The sequence below is a fragment of the Patagioenas fasciata genome, chromosome 1 (assembly GCF_037038585.1).
Source record: "Patagioenas fasciata isolate bPatFas1 chromosome 1, bPatFas1.hap1, whole genome shotgun sequence".
NCBI classification, from domain to species: domain Eukaryota; kingdom Metazoa; phylum Chordata; class Aves; order Columbiformes; family Columbidae; genus Patagioenas; species Patagioenas fasciata.
The window spans coordinates 119,986,230-120,013,052 of record NC_092520.1 but is presented as its reverse complement, the minus strand read 5'-3'; the positions used below and the strand labels follow the sequence as shown (position 1 = coordinate 120,013,052).

At 38.1% G+C, this 26,823-nt stretch overlaps 1 protein-coding gene across 3 annotated transcripts in view; it reads left to right on the top strand.

Annotated features, from left to right (window-relative positions):
- GABRG3 (gamma-aminobutyric acid type A receptor subunit gamma3) overlaps nucleotides 1-26,823 on the top strand; it is a 337,156-nt gene that overhangs the window by 181,488 nt on the left and 128,845 nt on the right. For all 3 annotated transcript variants that reach the window (XM_071813546.1, XM_071813541.1, XM_065855350.2), the window contains exon 5: nucleotides 608-690. In XM_071813546.1, coding sequence (XP_071669647.1) covers nucleotides 608-690 — 83 coding nt within the window. The remainder of the gene's footprint in view (nucleotides 1-607; nucleotides 691-26,823) is intronic.

Genomic DNA, 26,823 nt, shown 5'->3' with positions numbered 1-26,823 from the left:
TGGTTTTAATAGTAGTTTCTAAATTTGTTCCATTCATAGTGTCCTTTGTGTTAGGGATATCATGTAAAACAATCTTTCAAGTCAGGCTGAAGATGTTTCTGCTTTTTTGTTTGTTACGTCTGTACAACTGAGAATGGCATACAGAGATTTAGTAAGTTTTTGAGAGACAGCCTCAAATGATTAGAAATATTTTAAGTTCATAGTATAAATAAATATGGAGAACATTCCTTATAAGATCCTTTATCAGGTTTTAATTTTATGGAATCACACACCACTACATCAGCCATATTTTCTGTTATTTCTGTAAAAAATAATTTTTTCCATCCCATGTCCTTCAGTGACAAATTGTCTAAAGAAAAACATACGCACAGATTCCTTGGGATCAAGACACTTTTAATGATGTGTCTGAAATTATTTGTGGTTGTAGATAATTATTATTGTTTTGGATCAGGCCTAAAGAGTCAATGAACAATCTACATATATAGTCCTCATAGGCCTTACTGATGCATGTCAAAGAGCTCTTGTGTGATACATGGGTTTACCCAGCCTTTTCTTCTGCCTGTTCATGGTGCTGATGTGCAGTAACAGACATTTGGTTTCTCCACAGGCTGACCATCAATGCTGAGTGCCAGTTGCAGCTGCACAATTTCCCAATGGATGAACACTCATGTCCTCTGATATTCTCTAGCTGTAAGTACTGCTTTGATGCCTTATTGCCGTACATGACTACTATGCAGAGGCATGAGTTAAATTCTGATCTTTGTCAGGTCGTTCAACCATTTTGCAGCAGGTATAGGAAGTTTAGGTTTGCTTAAATATTCAGGGGATTTTTGTTTTCCTCTCTGGCACTCTTGGTTGATGGACTTAAGCCATGAAGTGTCTGTAGATTTACTCTCTTATTTTTGCCAGAACCAGCCTTTTTCGTTGATACTATAGTCACACGTTCAGCAGGAACAGAAATTCGTGTTAGTCTGTGCTATGTTAACCTGCAGAACCATGTGACATGTAAATGAGAATAGAAATTGCAGTTTTTCTTGTAGAGGTGCACACTCCAGGGACAAGACCAGCAATCTCTGAATATCTGAGTTTATAGCAAGTAGCATGGTAATGCCCCTCTGTTCTATAATAAAAGTAGATTGTGTAACTACTCAAACTCATTTTCCTTTTACTGCTCAGCTTGTCCAGTAGTCCTAATGTTATATTGTATGTGGTGTTGTTGATATATTTAAAACATACCTAATAGGCAAAACAAACACATTGGTGAAAAGGATTGAAAACTAAAGTCAGGTGAGTTAATCTTGAGGTCCAATATTACCATAAGGAAAAGTTATCTTCACACTAATTTGAAAAAGCTCGAGAGCTGTCTGCTCATGGATATACCTGCACAGTTGTGTAATCTAAAGTCATATAATGCAAATGTTTTACAAACATTTTTAAAGGATCTCCATTAAAGATTTTCCTTTTGATAAACTCCAGGACTCAGGACCCATGCTCTCCTAAAGTGAATGGGAAACACATCGTTTTGTCTTTCTATTTAGAAAATAGTATGTTCTCCATCATCTCCTAAAAAGCAATAGAGGAATAATGTTGTTTAATATCTCCATAATAGATGCGCTGTTGTGATAGTAGGATATTGATTTTCATTTGTGAATACTATTCAAACAGTGATCCTCAATAGGATTTGAATTTCAGTTGATCCAAGGTGTATTCTTCTTTTTCCTGAGGAAAATTTTTAAAAAATTCTGCCCGTGTAAACATTTCCCTTTCCCCAAAATCTTTATCACAACATTGCCTTTTCCTTTTTTATGATTTATGTACATAAGTGAGCCTGGGCAAAAATACAGAGTGGTGTGTTGAGTTCAGATGTGTGGAATATATGCATGCTCAACTGAACAGGAGACAGATACCTCCTGAATGAGCTTTACTGCTAATGAACACTTGTCACTGAGCAATATACACCTTGGCTATCTTTAGTTACGGCTCAACGCTATTCTTACCTTGTGGCAATCTACTGCTGATTTGTTGCGCTATTGAGAAAGTAGTGTGTGATTTTCAAAAAATTAAATCCTGGTCCAGAGATACTAATTAAACCTAACACATAAATTCGATATGTTCTGCACTAGCAATAGCCAAAGAAGGTGAACTCTAATAGACAGGGAAGTTGCTTCAAACCTTATATTCCCTAATAGCTAGACGGTTGCTGAGTGCAAGTTATGCTCTCTATTTTTAAAAGAGAAAGGTAATCAGTGTGAACTTCAGAAGGCTCCGTTCAGTGGCTAAGTTTCAAATATATCTTGATTTGCAGAGGTTCTTCCTAATTGAGATCTATGACCTTGTAGCCCTTCTGCTCTTGAAAACATACGCGTATTACCATCATGCATGTACTACCCTCTATGGAGACAGAGATTACATGGGCTCAAGCAGAAGCTGAATGTGTTACAGTTTCTATGGAGGAATACTGAAATAATGTTTTATAATTTTGTCAACAGTTTTGGTCATGTTGATAATGAGTTTATTTCTTTAGGTTCATATTGAACTGTGTGCCTTTCCTTAAACACTTTTAGCACTACTATTATCATAATAGGGTATCTCCTGTGTGATTTGTCTCATAACTCAGTTGTATTTTCAGTGCTGCATACATTCATAGTTATCTCAAGATACATGGTACTCAGTGGGACTTATGAAGTGAATGACTGAATGACTTATTACTGCCTGCTATGACAAGTTTCAGAGGGGACACGCTAATTATGGATTCCAAGACATGTGTCTTTAAATAAAATAAAAAATGGTTGCAGATTTCACAGCACTGCTTTCCTCTGCATCTCTTTCATTTGGTCCCTGGCACAAAGACAAATCTTTGCGATTTCCACTGTAGGCAAGAATAAAAAAAGCACAAATTTTGGAGAATATTCCCCTTATTTCTACACACACATGAACAAGGTTAATATTTGAAATTTCTTTTTCTATAAATTTTCCTTGATATTTTAGAAATGTGAAAATAATCTCAAATAGTTTCTAGAGTATTTTCCTCTAGTGCTAACCAATTCATACCCTAACCCTGTTGTTGCTCTGTGGACAGTTTCTGTTCCCTAGGTGGGAATACTGAGCTCTGCTTGCTCCAGTTGCCAGGATGAATAAGGAGAAAACAGCAGCTTATAAACAAAAGAGACATCTCAGTGTGCTTACAGTGGTTACTAAAACATACTTACCCCTTTCTTCTGAAAATCTTGTTCTAGAATGCTGCCTGGGTCTCTATGGTGTCTTTGGTTATAGGAATAAGAAATTACTGAAATAATATGAAAACTCTTTACTATCTGTGCAGGTTTTGTATGTGTTTCAGGTGACATGGCAGGATGAATCATCTGGAATATTAGGGTGTGTGGTACATGTGTGTCTGTTGTTGCAGTTGTTATGTAGATGTGCACGTAGCACACTGTTTATGTGAAAAGTTGAGCCCAATGGCATAATGCAGAGCTACTATACAACACGACAGCTCTTTCTCAATCTGTGTACCAGACTGGTTTGATCAACCACATTTGGCAAGCAGTATGCCTTAATACAGAGATGCTACAACATTGGCATCAATGCCAATGCATGGTGTCAATGTGTGTTTACTTTTGAATGTGAAGAAAGAATCAATGCTGTGACTTGACACCAGTATAGCAATCTTTAATAGATTTTGATCTACAAAACCACATTTTCTTCATATATTTTTGAAGTACTCCATACTACTGTATAAAAATATTCTGTGAGTGTGGTTCTTCATTTGGATTAATTTATCCTCTTGAGCCAAGGAGGCTACTGTGCTTCTTTTGGTACTTTCAAACTGTCATGGTTATCTCTATCAGCACTGATTTAAGCATTGAGAAAATGACATAGTTTCAGGATTCTGCCATAAAATTTCATTTATTGAGGTAGTTAAGATTCACATAAACATCTGTAAGGAAGAAGAGGTATTCTATCTGAAGGGCAATGTCAGCACAAGAAAAACCAAATAAGAAACAGGTAGGAAAATGCAGGCTGGACATGAAAGTTAAGCACTGCTGGAGAGGGTCCAGCGTAGGGCAACAAAGATGATTAAGGGAGTGGAGCATCTCCCTTATGAAGAAAGGCTGAGGGAGCTGGGGCTCTTTAGTTTGGAGAAGAGGAGACTGAGGGGTGACCTTATTAATGTTTATAAATATATAAAGGGTGAGTGCCATGAGGATGGAGTCAGGCTCTTCTCAGTGGCAAACAATGATAGGACAAGGGGCAATGGGATCAAGCTGGAACACAAGAGGTTCCACTTAAATTTGAGAAAGAACTTCTTCTCAGTGAGGGTAACAGAGCACTGGAACAGGCTACCCAGGGAGGTTGTGGAGTCTCCTTCCCTGGAGACATTCAAAGCCCGCCTGGACACATTCCTGTGCGACCTCACCTAGGCGTTCCTGCTCCAGCAGGGGGATTGGACTAGATGATCTTTTGAGGTCCCTTCCAATCCCAAACATACTGTGATACTGTGATACTGTGATACTGTGGAACTCCTACCAAAGGATAATGCTGGTGCTAAAATTTTATAAGGATTCAAAAATGTTTGAACAAATCATTGGAAGAAAAATGCATTGTTAGCTATTAAGCATAACAAGATCACTCTGTACTAATGGCTACCATTTTTTTTTTAACTCTGAGGGAGAGATTTTGGGAGGAAATACTAGGCAAAAGAAAAACAAAGAGTTGTTTACGAAGAGCACCACCATCTATTTCTTTAGCAGCTCCCATTTCCTTACGGCCCCCAGTGGCTCTGTGCCTAAGCTACTTGAAGGAACTCTTTTCCATTAGAGTCATCATGTGTGTGGTTTCCAGCTGCCCTACGTGGCTTTGGTTTTCCTCTATCAGACACTGGTAGGACTGTTGAATGTTCTGTATTTTCTTAATTTGAGAGGACTAGGCACACTGCAGAATAACATGAGCGTGTTTGCACTCACACCTGCACAATTAGTTGTTCAAGGTGTTCATTTTTCAGCCCAGAAACAAACCTTCACCTCCTCTCCCCATCCATGTGCTCAAGATCAACTTAAATTCATGACATTCCTTCAGGAGACAGTATATGACAGCCAAATCAAAATGAAGATGACAAACCTATTACACCTTATTTAGAGCATCTGGTCAACTAACTTACTAATTATGTACAAGGAGCTTTATGGTGAGAATCTGTGCTAGGTACATACCTGATGTCTGAAACAATCTGGAAGGCAGTGCTTCAGGCTCTACCAGATGTAGTAATATTGAGCTGCAGGGCAAGCTGCCAGAATAAAAATAATAAGACTGAATTGATTAATGGACTTTCATTGCTTTATTTTTCTTGCTGCTGTTCAGCAGCAGACACTGTTGTTAATTTTAAAAAGCACCTTAGATTTAGGCAATAGAAATGATGACATTTTTTCTAGGCAATTACTTATCTTTTCCCTAGTGAGATCTACAGTCTCTTGAGCTGCTCATTAATGAGGATTGCTGCAAGGCAGGAGAAGGTGGGCAATGCCTGGAATGCTCTTCCTTTTGCAAACACTAAAATACACGTTCAAAGGTTCACAAACCATTCAAGTGTGTTCAATTCAGTTGAAAATAAAGGAAATAAAAATTTCCAACTATTGATACTCCAGTTTGCTCAGTCAGGTCTTAAAAAATACTCAAACTTTTAGAAGGATGAAAGTACACTTTTTAAGTGGTGTACAAGAGCATGCAAAGTTTTGTAGAAAAAAAAAAAAGTAAGGAAATGTGATACACATTTAAAAAATATTAATCCAAATCTAACACAGTGCTTGAAAGAAGCAGATCCCATCTCTCTAAATATAAACTCAGTTCAATCAAATGTTACTGCTTTGAACATGAAACCTCTTATGGATATGCAATCAGTACTTTGAGCCTCATATCATTAATTTTCTAACAGAACTAGCTGTCATCACCAATTTTAATATGTTTCTTCTAGCCTAGAAAAGCAAATTCTGGTTTTGTAGAATGAGCTGTTCTTTGTTTCATCTCATGTATCATCAGCAGAATCATTAACAAGGTCTGAGGGCAGAATTTTACTCTTGATGAAGAACAGCCCAGAGGGAACATGGCTTAATGTTCATACCTCAAGAGGAGTTTCATTAAAGATGCTGGGAAGGCATTGCAATGTGCAGGAAGAGTTTTAATCCACATCTGAACTTGCACCTGTAATGGGATGAACCAGATCATGGGGTGTCAATGGAATTCTTGAATCAGGTTTTGTGACAAGCCTATTTTAGCTATCGTAGCTTTTTCCTCCTCTAGGAAGGCAGACATTAAGGCACAGGGATGTATCCATCCTCCTCTTCAGAAGGCTTCTTTTTCAGAAAAAAGTCAATATGAAGAAGAAAAAAAAACATATTTATGGAAAATTTGGCCTTTCTTCCTAAACTCTGTATTTAGCACAAGACTTGTGTCATATATGACAATTTATGAATACAATACGTGAAGTATATCTATGACAAATCTCTCCTTATGTTCATCTTCTAACCTCTCTCATACAAAGACATTTCTATATCTTCTTATTTCTGTTACCCTCTTTTAGACTTTACTGTTTTCATTACACATTTTTTCAAATACCATGGCTGATGTGCAAGGCAGTATTCAAAGACAAGCTGTCCATTCCAAAGATTTATGATGAGTGCATGTTTTTGTAGATTGTCTTTGATTTTATTAACCTGCAAGCATTCATGTTTCTAAACATTTTTTTTTTTCTGAGGTACCCACAATGACACTTGGGTATAGTGCATTTGAAACACATTGTAATCTTATGTGAGTAATTTCATTTCTTCATTTCTGTAGCCATTCTGAGTGTAATCTGCTACTGCTTTACTCCATTGTTAATGTTCTTTGGGTTTCCCAAAAATTACCTGCAGGTATTTCTTTTATCTTTTACATAAATCATCTATTGTTTCTTAGTCAAAAATTTAGTTCTTTGACTACTCACTACAGCACAATTCACTAATACTTTTCTTTGTGTGACTCAGTACATTTCTCAATATGTAAGAGACACTGTATTGTGTCTTTTACATTTTTATGACTTTATAGCTGAGGCAAGATACACAAAAATTTTTCAAGTTATTTTTCATTGGAAGTTCTGCTAATTGCTCCAATAGGATGCACTATATACCTATGAAAATGGTCAAATTCATCGATGGTATAAGTACATTCACTGTAGAATTATACTTTCTAAACCTAATTTATGGTAGTTTCATGCCAAAGTAGTGCATATTTTAAGTATCAGTGTGGCACTGCTCCTTCTGTTAGTCTTCTGTCTCATTGCTCAAGGTAAATTAGAGATGCCTTTCTAAACATTTACAGTTGTATGGTTCAGTACTGGTTCCATACATGTAAAATATGTAGTGATACAAGAGTAATAAACTTTAAACAATCTGATATTAGATCTAATAGCCACCAATACACAAATTATCCCTGTTTCCCTGAAACTTCCCTGAAGTTGAGGGTTGTCAATTGCCTCCCTTATGATTAGGAAGTGTTGATGGCAATGGTCAATTCATGTGTTATCCCTTTCTCTTCTAATCCTTACAGAGGGGTAGGGTTTTGGCCTAGTAGCAGACAAACTGTTTCTTTTATAGCAACTCTTGAAATTTTTCTCTATGAGACTGAAGGCTCCTTTAGAGAGGCAGTAGTTGCCATTACATTTCAGCAAAAATTAGACCCTAGAGTATAATTACAGCCCGTGCTGACTAGTGAAGCCTAAAATGCTTAACTCATGATATCCTGGGTCCAGCAAAATCTTTGTGAGACTCCCTGGACTGATGGTAGGTTATTCCAGGAACCTGGGATCTACCCCAGTTTGGCAGTGGTCTTCCAAGGATCTTTGGTGTCTCCATTTACCCTGTACAGTTGCCTGAGGAAGATGAGAGGCCTGTGTTGCAGCACAAACTCTCTAGGAAATCTGCTGCAGAATCAAAATAATGCTTTTATTCCAGGGACCAAAGGTAAGGATAGGTGACTGTATTTCAGAGATAGGACCCCAAGCTCTGACCTATGTTTAAAAAAGAAGATTGAACCCCCCAAAATCCCAAGTGCAGTCTAGCTTCCCAAAGCAACCAGCCTTATTTTCCTAAATTTTCTACTAGTAAATTTAAAACAACAACAAGAAAAACTCAGTACCAAAACCAAGTTCAGAAATGACAAAACCTGCCTGTGACCCATTTTTATATTTTGACAAGAATGTATGTAGCTGACTACGTTATGCTTATGGTGTCAGGAGAAAATGAGAGGAAAGAAAATACTGAAGCAAGACAGGTGGCTGTTTGCATGTCTGACAGCTGAATGTATCAGCAAAACATCCTGGAGTCTCTGTCATGTGACAATCATTGCCAGGTCCTATGATCTCATGATATTCAGTGTTTACTTGAAGCCGAAACCCGTTTAAGTGTGTTCTCATGTGCCAATGTGATATGAGTTTTTTTTTTTTTAACAAATGTTTGAAAATAGGACACAAATGCACTGCAGGCAGGAAGAAAATAACTTTCTCCCTCAAATGTAATTTAACAGCTATTACATACTACATGTTTATATTATTGTTATTTGCTTATTTAGGGATGTGATAACTGATTTGCAAATGAATCTGACGTTTATGGAGAGGCTGGTCCAGAACTCGAAAGTCCTAGCAACTCTGCGTTTGTAACTTCTGCAATATAGAGCTCATCTTTGTGCCACACTCCTTTGCATCATATTATATTTTTTAACACAAGCAGGAATGTCTGGTTTCAGCACTCTGTAACAATTGCATCACAGGACAATGTGGGGATGCTCTGGAATATAATTCTGCACTCTTTCAGTTAAGGAGTTGTAGCAATCCATTCTATAAATACAGAATTGTCTGCAAGTAAGAGAAAGTGCCCCTTCATGGGTCTTTTACTCCAACATAATAAAGCAGACTGAATGGCTTGCATGGTATTTGTCTTACAGGCAACACTCGGAGGTGGATCAATAGTCAGGACCGCCCAAACTCTTAACAGAGCTGTACAAAGCTCAGTCCTCTTTGGGTTATGGGTAGAATTTGATCTTTGGTGGTTGTCTCGTTCCTTGAATAAACTTCCTAAGGTGCCTTCCAAGATACATGCTCCCTTGCACAGCCACAGGTATTACACTGTATACTTGTTAGTAGGTCGAGAGGGGTTCTCCTTCCCCTCTACTCTGCCCTGGTGAGACCACACCTGGAATATTGTGTCCAGTTCTGGGCCCCTCAGTTCAAGAAGGACAGGGAACTGCTGGAGAGAGTCCAGCGCAGTGCAATAAAGATGATCAAGGGAGTTGAGCATCTCCCTTATGAAGAAAGGCTGAGGGAGCTAGGCCTCTTTAGCTTGGAGAAGAGGAGACTGAGGGGTGACCTCATTGATGTTTATAAATATATAAAGGGTGAGTGTCACGAGGATGGAGCCAGGCTCTTCTCAGTGACAACCAATGGTAGGACAAGGGGTAAGGGGTTCAAACTGGAACACAAGAGGTTCCACTTAAATATGAGAAGAAACTTTTTCTCAATGAGGGTGCCAGAGCACTGGAACAGGCTGCCCAGGGGGGTTGTAGAGTCTCCTACTCTGGAGACATTCAAAACCCACCTGGACACCTTCCTGTGTAACCTCATCTAGGTGTTCCTGCTCCAGCAGGGGGATTGGACTAGATGATCTTTTGAGGTCCTTTCCAATCCCTGACATTCTGTGATTCTGTGATTTGGGGTTTCTTTCTTTTGGAGTGTTGGATTTTTACAAATGCTGGTATAACTACATATGTTTATTCCTTGTAGCCTCCCTTGATGTAACTGGAGTGTACCTCACAAAATATAACATAAAATGTGAAATTACAAGTCAAGATAACGCACCACCAGGCAACTTAAAAGATGCAACAGTTCTCTTCTCCTACACCTATGTACACCTTTCCAAAGACAGGAGACCAGCTTGCTTGCACCCAGATGGTTCAAGCTATTTTAGATCACTTGTAGAATATGTGACATATTTTTGAAGAAACAAAGAGCATATAGTTTTTGAATTATTTTAGTTATTGTAATGATTAGATTTAAAAAAAAAAAATATTGTATTATTGTCTTTCATGGCCACCTCAGTTGCCACACTGAAAGTTACACTAATGTATCTCTCAGCTGCGAGAACTGTGCGCTTGAACTCACGCGTATCTTTGAAGAAATCATGACAGAATTCCTTCCAAGTGTAGAGTAACCATTTGGCACTATGAGAACCAAGAAGGACTGAACAGGTGTCAGAACTAGAACAAGCACTGAGCAAAATTGCTAAGGATGAAATAAAAGGAAAATGAGGGGAGACCAAGGTAAGCCAGATAACCTGCAGTATGGCACTGAAGTTCAACAAAAACAGTGACTATTGTCTCTCAGAGTAAACACATCTTGGCTACAGCCCAGTTGATGCTTGTTACTTTTGCTAGGCTTGACTGACCAGTGATAATGAGCTTAGCAGAAGCCATCAAAGATTTACTTGTAACAGACTCAAGGATGAAAACGTCAAGTCCTCAACTCATTAGCCTTGTCTTGTCAATTTTGTTTACCTTTAACACAGTCTGGAAAAACAAGGCAGCCTGGAAACATGAAAAATTGCCATGAGAAAGGGCTCTTCTCTCTTCTCCATTACGCTTCTGCAAAATCAACAGAAAACCAAAATCATAGAGGGAGGGAGGGAGGGAGGGAGGGAGGGAAGGAAGGGAGGAAGGAAGGGAGGGAGGGAGGCAGGAAGGGAGGGAGGCAGGAAGGGAGGGAGGGAGGGAGGGAGGGAGGGAGGGAGGGAGGGAGGAAGGAAGGAAGGAAGGAAGGAAGGAAGGAAGGAAGGAAGGAAGGAAGGAAGGAAGGAAGGAAGGAAGGAAGGAAGGAAGGAAGGAAGGAAGGAAGGAAGGAAGGAAGGAAGGAAGTGAAACAGTCATATACCTTTGAATGTTGCTTTGTTAACAGTGTTAGAGGATAATAATGGAAACACCGTGTGTATCTGTTCCCATTAGAGGTCTGCCTGGCTGGATCCCTTGCTATGAGGGGCAGGTCTGTCTCCTGAAAAGGTGATTAACTTTGTGTGATGGGCATGCTATATGACAGATAATAAAACTTTAATCCTTTTTCAAAGTTGGGTAGCATATATATCTGCCAAAATAAAATAAGCTGGGTTTATGTCTTTTACTGTCAGATAACCCCTCAGACAGACAAACTAATGAGTGATAAGATTTAGATGGGAGAAAGCAGAAGCACAAATTGAGACATTGGATTTAATTTAAATAAGTTTTTAAATAAGTTTTTTTATGTTCTCCCATATGATGTAGATTTTCAATTGATTTTTCTTTAAGAAATACTGCAGTTTTCGATATCTAAATATTTATGTGAAATGGAAATAAAGTTATGATTTAATGTTTGGGTTAGCCATACATATTATATTTTTTTTTCATAATATTTTTGATAATATGACTTCTGGCAGTTTCACCACTAATCTGTTAAAGCTCAGGAATAGATGACTTTTCCACAAAACCTTTCCATCAGGTGTAAGAAAGAAAACACAGGGAGACATCTAGATCGAGAAAAAGGTAGATGGTATTATGGGGCAATTGCCCAAATGAGAGAGCTTGTGGACAAGACAATGAGGGTTCTCTCTAGCTCTTTCTACCTGAGTTTTTTCCCCAGGGAAACCAAGGCGGTATGGAGAGGACTATCGTGTGACTCTATTATGTCCTGATGGGGGTAGGAGCATCTAGGAGCTCAGGAGTTCTCCTGGCTCCACCAGTTGTGATGTAACTTTGATCAGAATTCTTGTTTCATATTTTCTGTTGCTTTTGCTGCCACTTGCATTGGTGTCTTTTAGTGAGCACTGGTGAACAAGGTTAGCTGTGCCTGTCTCTGCTGAGTCAGGCCTCAGTGCATCAGTTCAGGAATATCCCAGTTAATGTCCATTTTGTTACTCTGGCAGCCTGATTGACGTCTGTGTTTCTTCCCTTTGGAAAAACACAACCAGTAAAAAACCAAGAGCCTTATTAAAACAGAACTGATAATCAGGAAGTGGAATGAATTGCAGTTCACAGTATTCAGGTCGTTAATCAATATCTTTCTATTTTCATCCTTAGCAGCACAGGTTACTAGAAAACCACATCAGAGCTGTTCCATACTTGACATGGGCCCCTTATACAACTAAAAGATGAACAAATTTCTTAGTCTGGATCCCTAAGATCAAGGTATTTCACACCATGCCCCAGGGTATACTGAAGCCATCTAAATTCCTGATTGAAACTGTTGCCTGACTAGTCCTTGATTTGTAGATTAACATCTTAGAAGATTCATCCTGATCTCACCATCTTTTGCTCCAGTATTGTCCTCAGTAAAAACACAAGCAGCATGAGTATAACAACAAGAAACCTACCAAAAGAATCTCTGTTCTCTGTCTCACAGGTGTTTATCCTTCAGCACATACCCAGTCACTTACAGAGACACCTAGAAGAATGAGAGAAGATGAGAAAACAGATATGTGATAACTTTCAGTCCTTTCATTTTCAGTAAATCAACTACTAAGGCAACAAGCAATATGCAGGAAGGTGCCTAGAATTAAACAGGTTGAAGCAAAAAGAAGAACAAATCCTATTGTGAATCACCTGAAATGGACAAACTAACTGTTTTTTATCTTTTCTTAATAGAACATAGGAGAAATATTTAGCCATGACCTTGAGGCACTCTCATGCTGCAGTGCTTCTAAGTCTTCCTTTTATCTACATTAACTGATATAACATTTGAATGCACATTTCCTATAATTGTGTTTAAAAAAAAGAAAAGTTAATATTATAGTCTTCATGGGTTGCAGTGTTATGCTCTGCATATCTTGTGCTATTTGAACTAATGAAGGCTGAATGTCAGAGCTCATGAAGAATTTTCAAAGAAAACTTTAACTTTTTTTTTTTTTTCATTTGGAAAGAAGTTATTCCTGTGAAATATAAAAATTCATTTTTGAAGAGTGTACATTTTCACTTTGTGAAGTATTTTAGGAATTTTTGGTCCTGAAGAGAAAGAGGTATCCACCCTGTAACATCCTGAGGCAAGCGAATCCTGAATATGTCATGCTTAAAAGGACAATGGCAAGATTCTCAGCACAGTTTTTAATTTTTCCTTTAGGTGACCTGATCGCACACCGGCTATTTTACAGCTTTTGAATAATTTTTTTTACCGCAGAGTGTGAAGTCAATATGCTAATTGTATTTCAAAATATAGCACCTGAGGGAAAAATAGTGGCTGTTTTGCACTTACAGCAGTTCCTATACATTTATCTGAAAGGGAGCAAAAATATCACCTCATTTAGGAAAAAGAAATGGTTACCGTTTAGAGCAGTTAGTGTTGTCCACATTTTAATTCTGAAAGGTCAGTTGTTCTTTTCAATTTAAAAGGAAGAAAAAGTATCAAGAGCTGCATGTTTGTACCTTACAGGTATTTTCTGCCTGTATTGCCTGACTTGAAATGAAGTTACTAGACCAAATGAGCGTGGAGAAGTTTATCTACCAGTGATGATTTTCAACACAAGGGAACTTTGTCGTCTGAATGGTGTATTAGTTCACAGCAGTTGTCTGAAAATCAACATTTCAATAAGACAACATTGCTTGCCTCTGGCACCCAGAGATGGCAACCACAAACTCTTGGATAAATGTCTCTTATGATTAAAAGGAAACTGATATAACCAAGTATTTCATAACATGGTATTTCCTTTCTTGTTTTGTCCCGAACACTTTTCCCTGAAGTCTGTGCTTGAAATCTTTAAAGCTTTTCTTGTCTAATCAACACAAGACTGCAGAGAGGAAGATAAAAGGCTATTCCCAGGAACTTGCAAACCTCTAAGTTGTTTGGGAGATTTGTACTGTAAGTTTCTATTGATTTATGTGCAAAATATAGCAGCATTTCTTATGTCAAGGCTTAGCAGAATTTGCAGCCAAAAATCGTGGCCTATGATACTTTAAGATTTCAAAGGTTAAGCAAGCTGAGACTAGTCACTGCTTGCATGGGAGTTTTGTTGGGAAAAATCAGGTATTTCTGTGATTCCAGACTAACGGTTGCACTTTTACATATAATCATATTCACTGTGATTTGTTACAGCCACCAAAGGGCATCTTCCTGCTAATATCTTACATAACTGTATGTATCAAAGCAAAACACATTAATGATCAATGCATGGTATTAATCGTTAATGATTAGTTAGTATACTGAAGTGCATGGTGGAGTAACGTGGCATTGCTCCTTACCTGAAGCAGGGGAGGTTCTGACTTGACAGAAGGAAAAGGATCACCAAGGGCAATCAAACATTGGAGCAGGTTGTCCAGGGACACTGTAAATTCTCTGTCCTTGGAGGTTTTCAAGACACAACTGGATAACCAAAGACAGGCTGAAGTCCCTCACAGGCTGACTCTATCACATCTTTTTCACATTCAAAATGAGATTTATGTTAAAATATTCAATCTTCATTATAGAGGAATTTGTTCATTTTCAGAGATAAAAATCTGTGTTTGTGAAAACCATGTTTCCCTGACAACTTTTTAAGAGAATCAATTTTCAGTGTTGGCTTTCTTAAGGAACTCCCAAAAAGGGCTGGCAGGGAGAGGATGGGAAGACATGAAAATTGTTAGAGCTTCCTCTTTGCAGTCCATTTTTCTGAATGACTGAGTATATGTCCTATTAGAAATTGTGGGGTTTTTTTTCTGTATATTTTCATTGTACAATGGTTGTTAAAACCAATAATCACTGGTATATTCTTTGCAACCAAGGCAAAACTTCTTTTGTTAAAACCTGGTGGTTCTTCCGAAGACTAATATAATCAGGCAATAATTTCAAAAGTCAAGAAGGATATAGAATTTTTCCTTTTATTTCCCTAGAGCTCTCTCCACTATGTGCAGATTCCAGCAATGGATTTTCGGGTTTCTGGCATTCTGCTGTGAGAGCTCATTTTTTCACCCATTACCTGTCAGCATTCAAACCACAACAGTGTATGCAAGGACACTGACTCCAGCAGTTTCTCATGCTCTGCTCAATTTAGATACTAATTCTGGTTCATATCACAAACCAGACACAAGAGATTTGTTTTTCCTCTTCTGCCACCTAGTAACCACAAAGTCACCTCCTACTTTCCCAGCTTCCTTCACACATCTCCAAGGTGCCTCTATCTTCTACAACCCTTCCCTTTTCTCCTTTTTTTATTAAAGTACTTTTCCCCATCTTTCCTCTTTACTCCTCTCCAACCCCTGCTTTTCTTTCCTTTTAAACTTTTTTTTTCCTCCTCGTCCTACTGTTGTCTACCCAAGACTATCGAGACAATTTCCTTCCTCCATCTGCTCAGTCTTTCTTTACATTCCTGCATGAACTGGATGTGACCAGAATTTCCTTCCTCAGATCTGGCAAAGGAAAATTTTCCTTCCAACCTCTTCCTTCTTTGGCAAGGAACAGAAAGGAGTTCAGAGGCTGAGCTACACCTATGAAACCATAAGGGTAACACCTAGAGAAGGGGCATCAAACTACTCTGACATTTATAGAGTCTTAAAATTACATTTGACCTTTTGAAGGCAACCGTGAGGCTGATGTGGTCCCCAGTGAAAATGAGTTTGACACTCCTGACCTAGAGAATCTCACCTGTTTGGAAGGCCAGGGTGGCCTCTGCATAGGAACAACAAGTCCCAAGTGACATTCATCTGGACAATCACATACAATAAGGGAGAGACAATTAAAGATCTGAGGGAAGGAACCCAAGAACAAGAATAAGAAGATTTAAGGACTGGAGAATCTTCTTGTGATGCAGATGTTGATAGAGGGGGGAAAATGAATAGTCTTGTCTGTGTTTGAAAGAATAGATCCAAAAAATCAATGTTCTAAGGTAAAACCCACAGAAGAACAGAAAACCCAAGAACTGTGACTGAATATCAGGATAAGAAATTCACAGTGACAAGCAGCTTGGAATTAGGAAGTAGAGAGAACATAGAGAGTAGTACAGAAAATAGACCAAGATTTTAAAAAAGTGAAGGAAAATGTGTAATTGTTTTACTGTCCAGGACTCAAGCATAAAAAGACATAAAACAGTGCCATATACATACCTATAATGCAATTCATACAGTTTCTGTGAATATTTTTTCTAAATTCTGAATCATAAGAATAAATTCAAATAATTCACTGATCTGAAATTTTTGTCCCTTACTCAAACTAACCAGGTTTTGCAGTTCACAGAAACAAAACAAAACAAAACAAAACAAACAAACAAACAAATAAAACCCGCAAAACAAACAAAAAAATTACTTAGTACTTATCTTTCCAGTATTTTTCTTATCATATACTTTGGATATTTTTCATTTTAATCAGAACTTGGATCAGAAGCAATGAAATGCTGTAAAAAATATTCTCATAGTATGACTCCAATAAAGAAGAGCAGGGCATAACAGAAATTTTTCACTGGAGGTTTCAGCTTTGTAGAATTTCTGGACAATTGTGATAACTGAATGTGAGACTGACGTATTTTGCAGACAGACGTACATACTTCTCAGTGATGGCCAGAACAAAACCTTTTGAAGTTATGGAAAGAACTTAGCATATAAATCCTATTGTGAATGACTGACTGCAATTCTAAATCTGCTTCATTATTTTCATCTTAACTTCAGTTTAAAACCATTATTCATCACAGTCATAAGAGTTTTAAAATCATAGGAAAAGCTAGTACCTGTAATAGTCAGAAACCTTGGAACTAGTGCTAAATTTAGAGAAACAAGGTCATAGAAATCTTTCAAGGAGATTTTTGAATGGCCTTTGAAATAGTATTTAGTTTCTTCTTACCTCTTAACTCAGGTATTTATATTACTGCTTTTCCAACTATATAATGCCTCAAGACCTTTGTTAACTGACCTAAAGTATGAATGTACTATATCAAAGTGTCACTGTTTTCAAGCTCTTTTTGTCAAACCATTCTGTCTATAGACTGTGACTTTCCAGCCTTGGAGGATTTTAAAGCGGTCAATATCACACTTCAAGAAATATTATCTCTAGTAAGCTTATTAAAATTGCAAGAATTAACTTATGCTATGCCAGGAACAGTCTGTATATAGGATATAACAAAATAAATTAACCTCTAATGTCTTTGCTATAATTAAAAGGTGTCAGTGTGTTAGTTTAGATATCTGTGTTACACTCGAATAGTGTAAGACATTTACAAATGTTTGTAATGCTAATCGTTAGATGACAGAAAGACTTCAGGTTATTAGGTTGGAAGAGGTGTCATGTTATGTTGCAAACCAATCCAAAACTCACCTGCTGTGATGGCACAGAGACATATAATTCATATACTGTGATGGCAAAGAGGTGAATCTTAAGTTTAATGCTGCGAGTATCTTCTTGGCTGCATGGCATAGGAGATCTGCATAAGCTCTTTGAATGCCAAACTGTCTGGTCCATGAATCCATGGAGGGGTGTCACCAAACAGGGGCTTTCCTTTTGATGCTGTAGGGATTGTCTTCTTAGTTTGCTGTGCATATCAAATGTTAAGAAAGCTGTACCAGGTACCTAACTTATCAGATGAGAGAGGATACTCTGAAGGATTTCTGTAATCACTGAGTCTTACTTTCAGTTGTCTTCCTACAACTGTGAGCCTTTGAAACTTCATTTTAAAATGTTAACCTGGGAATGTTTTTATTTCTGGGTGTTGGATTTTTCAGTGGAATAGCAACTCTTCCAAGACGGTTTTTATTTGGCATGCAATTGGTATTGTTAGATAGTAAAGGAAAAGCAAGAGGCTTATTCATCAGGTCCACAAAAAGAGAGACAGAACACCTCTCCTATGAGAAAAGGCTAAGAGAGTTGATGTTGTTCAGGCCAGAGAAGAGAAGACTCTGAAGAGACCTTATTGCAGCCTTTCAGTACTTAAAAGGGGCCTATAAGAAAGATTAGGACAGACTTTTCAGCAGGGCATGTTGTAATAGGACAAGGGGTAATGATTTTAAACTAAAGGAGGGGAGATTCAGGCCAGACATGAGGAAGAAATGTTTTACACTGAGGGTGGTGAAACACTGGCCCAGGTTGCTCAGAGATGTGGTTGATGCCCCATCCCTGGAGACATTCCAGGCCAGGCTGGACAGAGCTCTGAGGAACCTGATCTGGTTGAAGATGGCCCTGCTCATTGTAGGGGGTTGGACTAGCTGACCTTTGAAGGTCCCTTCCAACCCAAACTATTCTACGATTCTTAAATTGCTGGTTTCAATATTTTTATTTCCTTGATGTATTGAGTTTCCTAGTTATTAGAAGAGGGAATCTTGGAGTTAGTTGGAAGAAAAACACCTCACCCAATTATCATTTCTCTTCTTTGTTGTCCCAGCCTAGGATTCCTCTCGGTTTCTCCTCTGTGCACATGACACATAAAATATCAAGCAATTCCTGAGTATTACAATGTATATCTTTATATGAACTACTGGCCTATACATTACAGTATTAGATTTTTAAACTCATCATTAAGTATTTAAAGGCTGATGGTGGACTGAAGTAAATCTGGGTGTCTGACTGTGGATTGATACATTTGTGAACTGCTAAGGTGGCATTACTTAAATAGATGCCATAATCAGTACTCTGTGAGAACAGACCATGTGTGTTCATCTATACCATTGAGGCTATATCTGTACCAGCAAACTAAACAAAACTAGAGTATACTCTTGGGTGCTGGAAACAAATGGCATGACTGGATTGTTGGAGCAGCCCCTTGGCAGGATCCTGTTCTTTGCTTATTGACTCCTATTTTCCAGGCATGGTTTGGGGAAGGTTAGGAGGAGGGGGTTGCACTTTATGTAAAGGAATAGCTTAAATGCATGGAACTCTGCTATGGAATAAGTGACAAGCACCTTGGGAGCTAACAGCCAAAGACCAGAAGACAGACCAATATGAATGACATCATGTTCGGCGTCTGTTGCAGACCACTTGATCAAGAAAACGAAGGATTTTTTAGGTAGTTGGAAGAAGCTACCCAATCACGAGCCCAGGCACTCATGGAGGACTTGAAAAAGCACTCTGAAATCTGTTGTAAGGGCAGTATGGTTAGATGTTAGCAATCCAAGAGATTTCTAGAGTATGTTGATGACAGTTTTTTAACACAGTTGACTGACATGCAAACTGAGACACTGGTTTCTCGTGTATTTATTACACACAAATAAGGAAGAACTGTCTGGGGATGTGTGAGTCAAGGACAGCCTTAGCTGAAGATGCCGTGAGGAGATACGTAAAAATCCTATGAGAAACGAGCAAGACATATAATGGAATCACAACTCTGGAGTTTAGGAGAGCAGACTTCAGGAAGGATGTGAGGAATTAACACCAATTATCATCAAGACATTTTTTATTTTATCTCAACACAAAGAGGACTGGAGGGTGACCTTTGTTTTAGATTTACAGCTGTATCAGTGGATCATTGGCTTGTGGCTGTGTAAAGAGCCTTCCCTGAGGTAATTAGTAGAGAGTAATGTTTTCCTGAGCTAACCAGACCAGCATGGGGGGCAGAGGATTGCATATGTGACTCAGCCCAACAAAAAGTATAAAAACTCAAAACTAGCAAAACTTGTTTGAAGAAAACAAAGGGCTTGAGCTGGCTTTAACCACATACCCCTTCTCAGTGACCTGGGAAGTCCAGTGTCATGATGGTGGAACATATGGAGACCGGTAACAGGAATCACATTTTAATTATGATTCAACTGCATGCTACAATTGCTATATTGTTCTTGTGTTCTCATTTCAGTACATTGCTGTGGTAGTCTACTAAATCAAAATCCTGTGTAATGTCAAATACCTACATATAAGCAAGTCTGATATTAAGCATTAAGCCCTCCTCATGTGGGGTATCTAGGGGAACCTAGTCAGAGACTAACGGGCTCTGGCATCAGGACAAAAGAAGAGTCTGCTTCATCATGCAGGGGCTCAAACAAATGTGACAGCCAGCCAGCATGGATGAATAGGGAACCCCTGATGGAGCACAAATGCAAAACCAAAGTACACAGAAGGTAGAAGTAGGAAGAAACTACCTGGAAGGAGTAAGAGGCATTGCTGAAGCATACAGAAACAGGAAATCCAAAGAACAAAGTTGAAACTATTAATAGCAACTGATGCAACAACAACAGGAAGAGTTGTTACAAGTATATGGTAAGCAAAACGATCTCTAAGGCAAATGTGGGCCTGCTACTCAACAGGGCAGTGCTCCTAGTGACAAAGGACTTTGAAAAAGTTGAGGTAGTCAATGCCTTTTTCTTTCCTCACTTTTTTACTCGTAAGGACTGTTCCCATGTCCCCAAGCCTATTGATAGGGTCTGTGGAGTAAACTGTGAAAGACAGAACTAGGAAGCACTTACACCAGTTGAATACACAAAAATCCATGGGATGGGGTGGAGTGCGTCCAATGGCCAATGTCATTGCAAAGACACTTTCCATCACCTTTGAGAGATCTTGGCTGTAAAAATGCAACATCACACATCCTTCAAGAAGAAGGATCCAGGAAACTACAGGCCACTGAGCATAAGGTCAGGTCCTTGAAGCAAATCCTCTTTGAAGACATCTCCAAGCGGAGAGACAAAAGGTTGATTGGCAGCATCGAACATGGATTTATCATGGACACCTATGCCTGACTAAACCAATTGGCTGCTGTGATGTGATGACTGGCTTTGTGGATAAGGAGAGAATAGTGGATATTTTATGGACCTTTGACATAGTGTCCCATAGTATCCTTGTAGCCAAATTAGTGAGATATGGATTGGATAAATGGATTGCAAATTGTGTGGAAAATTTGTGCTGTTGACTCAAAGGATTTGTCATGTACCTGTGGCCAGCTACTAGTCAAGTCCCTCAGGAATCAACGCTGTTGAATACCCTTATTAATGATTCGGGTGATAAAACAGCATGGCCTCTCAGCAAGCTTGAAAATGATACCAAATCTAAGGACAGGAGAATGTAGTACACTGGAAGTCAAGGCTGCCACACAAAGGGACCTTATACAAGCTGGAGAAATGGGATGATAGGAACCTTAAATGAAGTTTAATAGAGGGAAATGCAAATTTCTGTATTTGGGATGGACTAATCCCATGTAACAGCGGGTTTCTGGCTGAGGTTGACTAGCTAGTAAACAGCTTTGCAAAAAAAGGACCTGTGTGTCCTGGGTTCCTATGGTTTAGGAACACTCAGTAAAAACATCATGAGTCAGTGGGAACATAGAGAAGAAATAATTTGAAAAAATATTGCAGAGTGGGAAAAAACATAAAACTCAGATTTTATTTTTTTAAGAAAGCATTTATTAGCAAACTAAAATCAAGTGAAGTTATTTTGAGTGCCAGTATATGAATGAAATATTTGAAAAATAATACCAGTAAAACAGAAAGGGGTGGGAAATGTAATATCTTTTCTGGAAAGTGACAAAAGTAAGTGTAATCTTGGTATGTAGATTTAAGTTCATTTGCAAATCAAATACGCCCCATGAAGTCACAAAGTATTCAAAAGAGGATTTGAAAACTAGAAATTGCTTTTTTAAATTTCTTTTTGGCTAGCTTGAATAACGTACATCAAAAGCTTACATCAACTATTATTTTTATGGTCTGTATTGAAATTAGATTCCCTACATCTATTCAACAAATTCATTCAACTATTCAGTCTTCATCAGTTGTGCTATCCTCCACCTCATTAACCAAACAGGAGAGTAAAGGAGGAAATCAGGAAAGAAAATCTTCAAAATTTATTCTGTTATTTTTATAGAAAAAAAATATTCTTCACAAAAAAAATATTTTTCACAATTTCTCTAATGATAATGTTGAAAGAGAAATTGAGAAAAATACTTGATGGTTAGCAAATACAATAGAGAATGTCAAGATTCACAGAAGTCTTTTCTTCAAATTTAAAGAGGATTCTGCATGATACATTCTTTCCTCTTTACTGAGAAGAGCATTCTGTAACAGTACACAGCCCAGACATTTTTTTTCAAGGTAAAAACATCAGGAGTTTTGGGAAACTTGAGCCCAAAACCAACTTGCAGAAACATTGATGTCCCTGAAGAAGTCTGGTGGAAATTTTTCCCCAGTTCTGTCCCTGGGGAATGTAGACTCTCCCTCAAGAATCCATTATTGTTCATTAGGACAACAGCAACACCTCTTTCTCATTTTTCATGTGTCCCATGTCATACATTTACTGCCATTTCTCCCTCTTTGTTTATTCACCTTCTTTGCATCTGCTTCCTCTTTGTTTCCTCAGTTACCCTGTGGTCAGTTTGATATTACTAGTCGTTAACTTCAGACCTGGATGTTTCTGGCTATGTCACCTCTGCCATTTTCCTGTGAACACAATGCTTGTCACAGGTGAAACATTCTGCCTGCAAAATCAAGATAAGCATAGCAAGGAAATTTGGGAGCATAAGACCATCAGTCTCCATAGTAATTGCCACCTGTTACCATGGAGGAAGTACCAGCTGCCTTCCCATTCTGAATATGGTGTTTTTCTGTGATAAGTCGGGCATCAGAAAATCGGTGCTGTCTATGTGTAGGTTAAATATAGACTTACAGTGCTTTACAGCTGTTATTTGTCTTTCCTATAATGAAATCCTTGGATATTGTGCTTGGGTGTTGCTCTAGGGTGTAGTTCTTTTTCACTGGTTTTTTGTTGCTGTTGTGTTTTGGGGTTTTTTAACTTTATTTTTCTGGAGCATTTTCTGCAACAGCCTGTGTGCCTGAGTTAATTTTAGAAAGAGAACTCACAGGCTCCTAACGTAGTGCTCATTTTACTTTCACTGCCCCTGATTTTCCAGAGGTCAAATAACATTAAAAGTTATTTCATCTTCTCTAAGCCAAAAGTCAGCAGATCCTGAAGGTCTTTTCCCACTGAAATGATTCTATGATTCTTTCAAGAAGCAACAGGCCAGGTAGTACTAGTCACTCAAACACTGTGTTACCAGATATAATCCTTGTACTTCTGTCATACACCAATGCTCAATATCACTTTCTGTCTGTTGTCTCCTGTACTGAATGGCAGAAAAAAAAATGTCTAATCAATGTTTTCTATATCTCAAATTCAACAAAGAACCATGAGTAAAAACTAATAAGATAAGTAATAGTTCTTCTTGGAAGAGAGGTACTTTCATTTGTATAGAATTATTTTGAATAGCAAATAGAAGCAAATCTCTTTTCAAAACAGAGACCAGAAGACAAAAACCATAACAGAAATTGTGTCTGAATTTATTTTCAGGGAGAAAAGACTCTCTCCTGTCCCCAGGGCAGAGGATGTACTGTTTGGCTTCTATTCACCTAACTCTTAGGCAATATTTTTCTCATTGTGTTCCATCGTGAGAAGACCTTCAGTCGTGGGATCAGTGAAGTCAGATTCTTAAGCCACGTTCCTCCTTCAAGTCACTGTTGCCTGGCTAGAACAGTTTATCTTTCTGCCTTAAAGAATACTTAAGGACCTAAGTCAGAAGTTGTGTAGGGGGAAGATATTAGCTTGCCAAGCACGCACCTGGAATTCCACTTGTGTTGTATTTATCCTAAGAGAATTGCTCACTTCATTTCCATTTTTCCATTAGTGTCTTGTATGAATTCCATTATTTAAAACTAAATACAAAATGAATGCACAGCAAGGTAGTAATGAATCCATGTCAGTCCCTTTGACTGTTATAAGGAAGAATTATCTGGACAAATGCCATTGACCTAATCTTAAATATCAGTGTTTCAACTATCCTTCAACTCTTAGAGTGAACACAGTCCACGACAAAATGGATGGCTGCTCTGAAGGGTGCTTATTGAACACATTGGCCTAATCTCTACAAGGACCTATTGTGGCTACACTGTTCTTAGTACAGAAACTAGCTTTTTGCAATGTTTTCAACCCATAGGTATCTACGGATTCTGAACTAGTATGTACTCACAAGTGAATCACAATTTGCTGCATTGAGTGCGGCTGTAGAAGAAAATAACTACTTTGACGACAGAGCCACAGAATAGTAGGGTCACAGAATGGTTGATGTTGGAAGGGACATATGGAGGTCATCTGGTCCAACCCCTCAGCTCAAGCAGGGCCACCTAGAGCTTACTCTATCCGATGTACGCGTTTGTGATTTTCACATTCATTGTCTATGCACAATGTCAAAGCACTGTTCTAAATCTAATGCTTTTTAGTGTCAGTTGTATGATTTAGAGAAGTTAACCTTATCCCAAAGTAATATGTGAGATGACCCTGACCGCTTCCTTCCCGTGCACAGAGAAAAAGCTATATGCAGAAACCTCCATATTCTCCTGACAGGTACAACTCATCAGCCACATAGGTGATTAGAAACATAGAAATCTGTGCTTTCTATTCTTCTTCACAGATATGGAACTTCATTGCTTAAATATATATATATTGTTTCTCTATAGTATATCTTTGCTTAAAATCTGCAGTGGTTTTATAATTTATGCTCTTTTTGTGAGTCTTACACTCCCTGAGTTTGTTAGGACTAGGAAAGAATCCACACCTGTTCTACATCAATAAGGTTGGTTTAAATTTCTTTGCATTTCTGCCACCTTGGACAATGAAAATATCCTCCTCAGCTTTCAATTGTGTTTACATTCACTTCTTCTTTTCATCTTTCATGAAATATGACAATGGTACTAAGCTTTGTAAATGAAGAAGTATAGAGAAATTCTCTCCTAAAATGCTTGACCATGGAAGCTTCCACTGAATTTTTCAAGATTTTGGACATATTGTGTTGGTTTTATTTTTTGGCTCAAATCTTATTTTAGTAAACTCAACTATTTGATCTAATTTTTAAAAATTATTTTAGTTGGCTCATAGCTGGCATTTTATTTAGTTTAATAGGATGCAGTAATTGAAACACTTGAGTAGTAGTGCTTTGTTTACATTGTTTTGTGTCAACCATATGCTGTGGCTTTATCTAGCCTTGGAGAATACTATGTGCTGATCTGGCATAAAGGTGTTGCTTTTAGAAGAGCGCCTTCCCACACACACACACTCACCAGCAAGCATAAAAGAGGTAGCAGTAGTTCTTCAGGGAGGCCTGAGGAGGAGTGAAAAATGATGCCTGTGTGTCTATATGTAGCAGTGATCTGGTGACAACCACCTGTGACTAACAGAAGCAACTCAGCCCAAGTCTCATGAACTTTACTCTGTGATAGTTTGTGGATGAAGAATCTAAATAAGGTAGCTTTTGATCAGGCTATGTGAATGTCAGCAGACTAGCTATGCACTTAGATTGCTAATAGAAAATACTTTCCCCACAAATCAGTATTTTTTATTAAAAAAAGCTTTGTGTGGATTCCATTAGAGATGTTTGAACAGTATTCAACTGCATATTAATTAAACTGTCTCAAAAGACTTCTGGCTTTTCTCTGTTAAAATTAGACAAGGATTCCAATTACATCTTTCTTAGGCTATAGCTAGCTAATCACAGACTTAAATTGTTCTGTCCAGAAGGACAGTGAGGATGGGATAACTGTCTAAAACTAAGTGAAATATAATCTAAACTACTTAGTTTAGAGTAGCTGTTTCCAGATGGCAGCTCATCCAAAAAATAGGATAAACTGCTTTAGGGCTGAAGTGTTTTGTGTTCATTTAAAAAAAACCCCTATATATGGAAAATGTATTTTTAAAATATTCTGGTGGGCAGAGGATGTTCTCAAACTATATAATGTCATCTTACTCAGCACTAATCTACTCAGGTTTCATGATGGGGGCAATCAGCAAACCTTTTGTCTTACTGTGCTCTAATTCAGCGATAATTCATCAGGTAATTAATGTGATTCCACTTAATGCAAAGATAATGGTATATTGGTATGAAAAATAGTTCACAGAGTGATCGGAGTTCTTTGCTTGTTCTTTAAACTTTACCTTTTACAGATTTAGTATCTTAAATAATAAGGGGGTTTTAAGATTATTTTCAATCTTCTCTTGGTCTCACTGCAATATCCTCCCAGTGAGACATCAGATTTTCTATATTCTGGATGCATAGAGGGATTGGAGAAATCCTGACCTTCATCAGCAACAGGAAGAAACCTCAGGAGCAAGCATGGCCATTAAACCTTTGTTCTGCTTAGTCTGACAGCTGAATTTTCTGGAGTGAACTGTGGTTTGTTTTTGTTTTTGTTTTTGTTTTTTTGTTTGTTTGTTTGTTTGTTTTTCCTTTTTTTTCTGGTTTTGTTTTGTTGATTTTTTGATTGTTTGGGTTTTTTGTTTTGGGTTGTTTGTTTGTTTTTCCTTTCCCACATCTAACCTGTACCTACATGCTTCAGACTGGGAATTTCACCTTTTGCTTGAGCAAGGTGCATACTTTTTTATGTGTGACAGTATGCTGAGTGACCCTGGCTGTGTTCAATACTGACATCAGGCAGATTTGCAGAATGGAAAAAGAATGCAAAGGGATTTGAAGCTCCGTTCTGTCCTCACACCTCTGTCACTGGACTTTTTGTGCCATGCTGCTGAAATAGACTGAGTAAGGTCGAACTTTGCCAGGCGCAAGGCCATGTTCTTCTTTGAAAGGTTATTTCAATACATCAGCATGTGGATTTTAAGAAGCTGGTAGATAAGTGAAAATAGTCCTGCTACAAATCAAAACATTGTCAGCCTGTTCCCATTTAGCCATTTATCAAGGGGCTTTTTTGCCTGTGGCTCTCACTTTGATATCATCTCTGGACAGCACAGTGCTAAATGGCTTTTTTGTTAATAATATATGAAAACTGGAGGATTGAAGTCTGTCTGATTTAGGAGTTTATAGTATATATCCGAAATCAGAGGCAGTTGCAAATGGTTTTGGCTACACCATGAGCAAATTT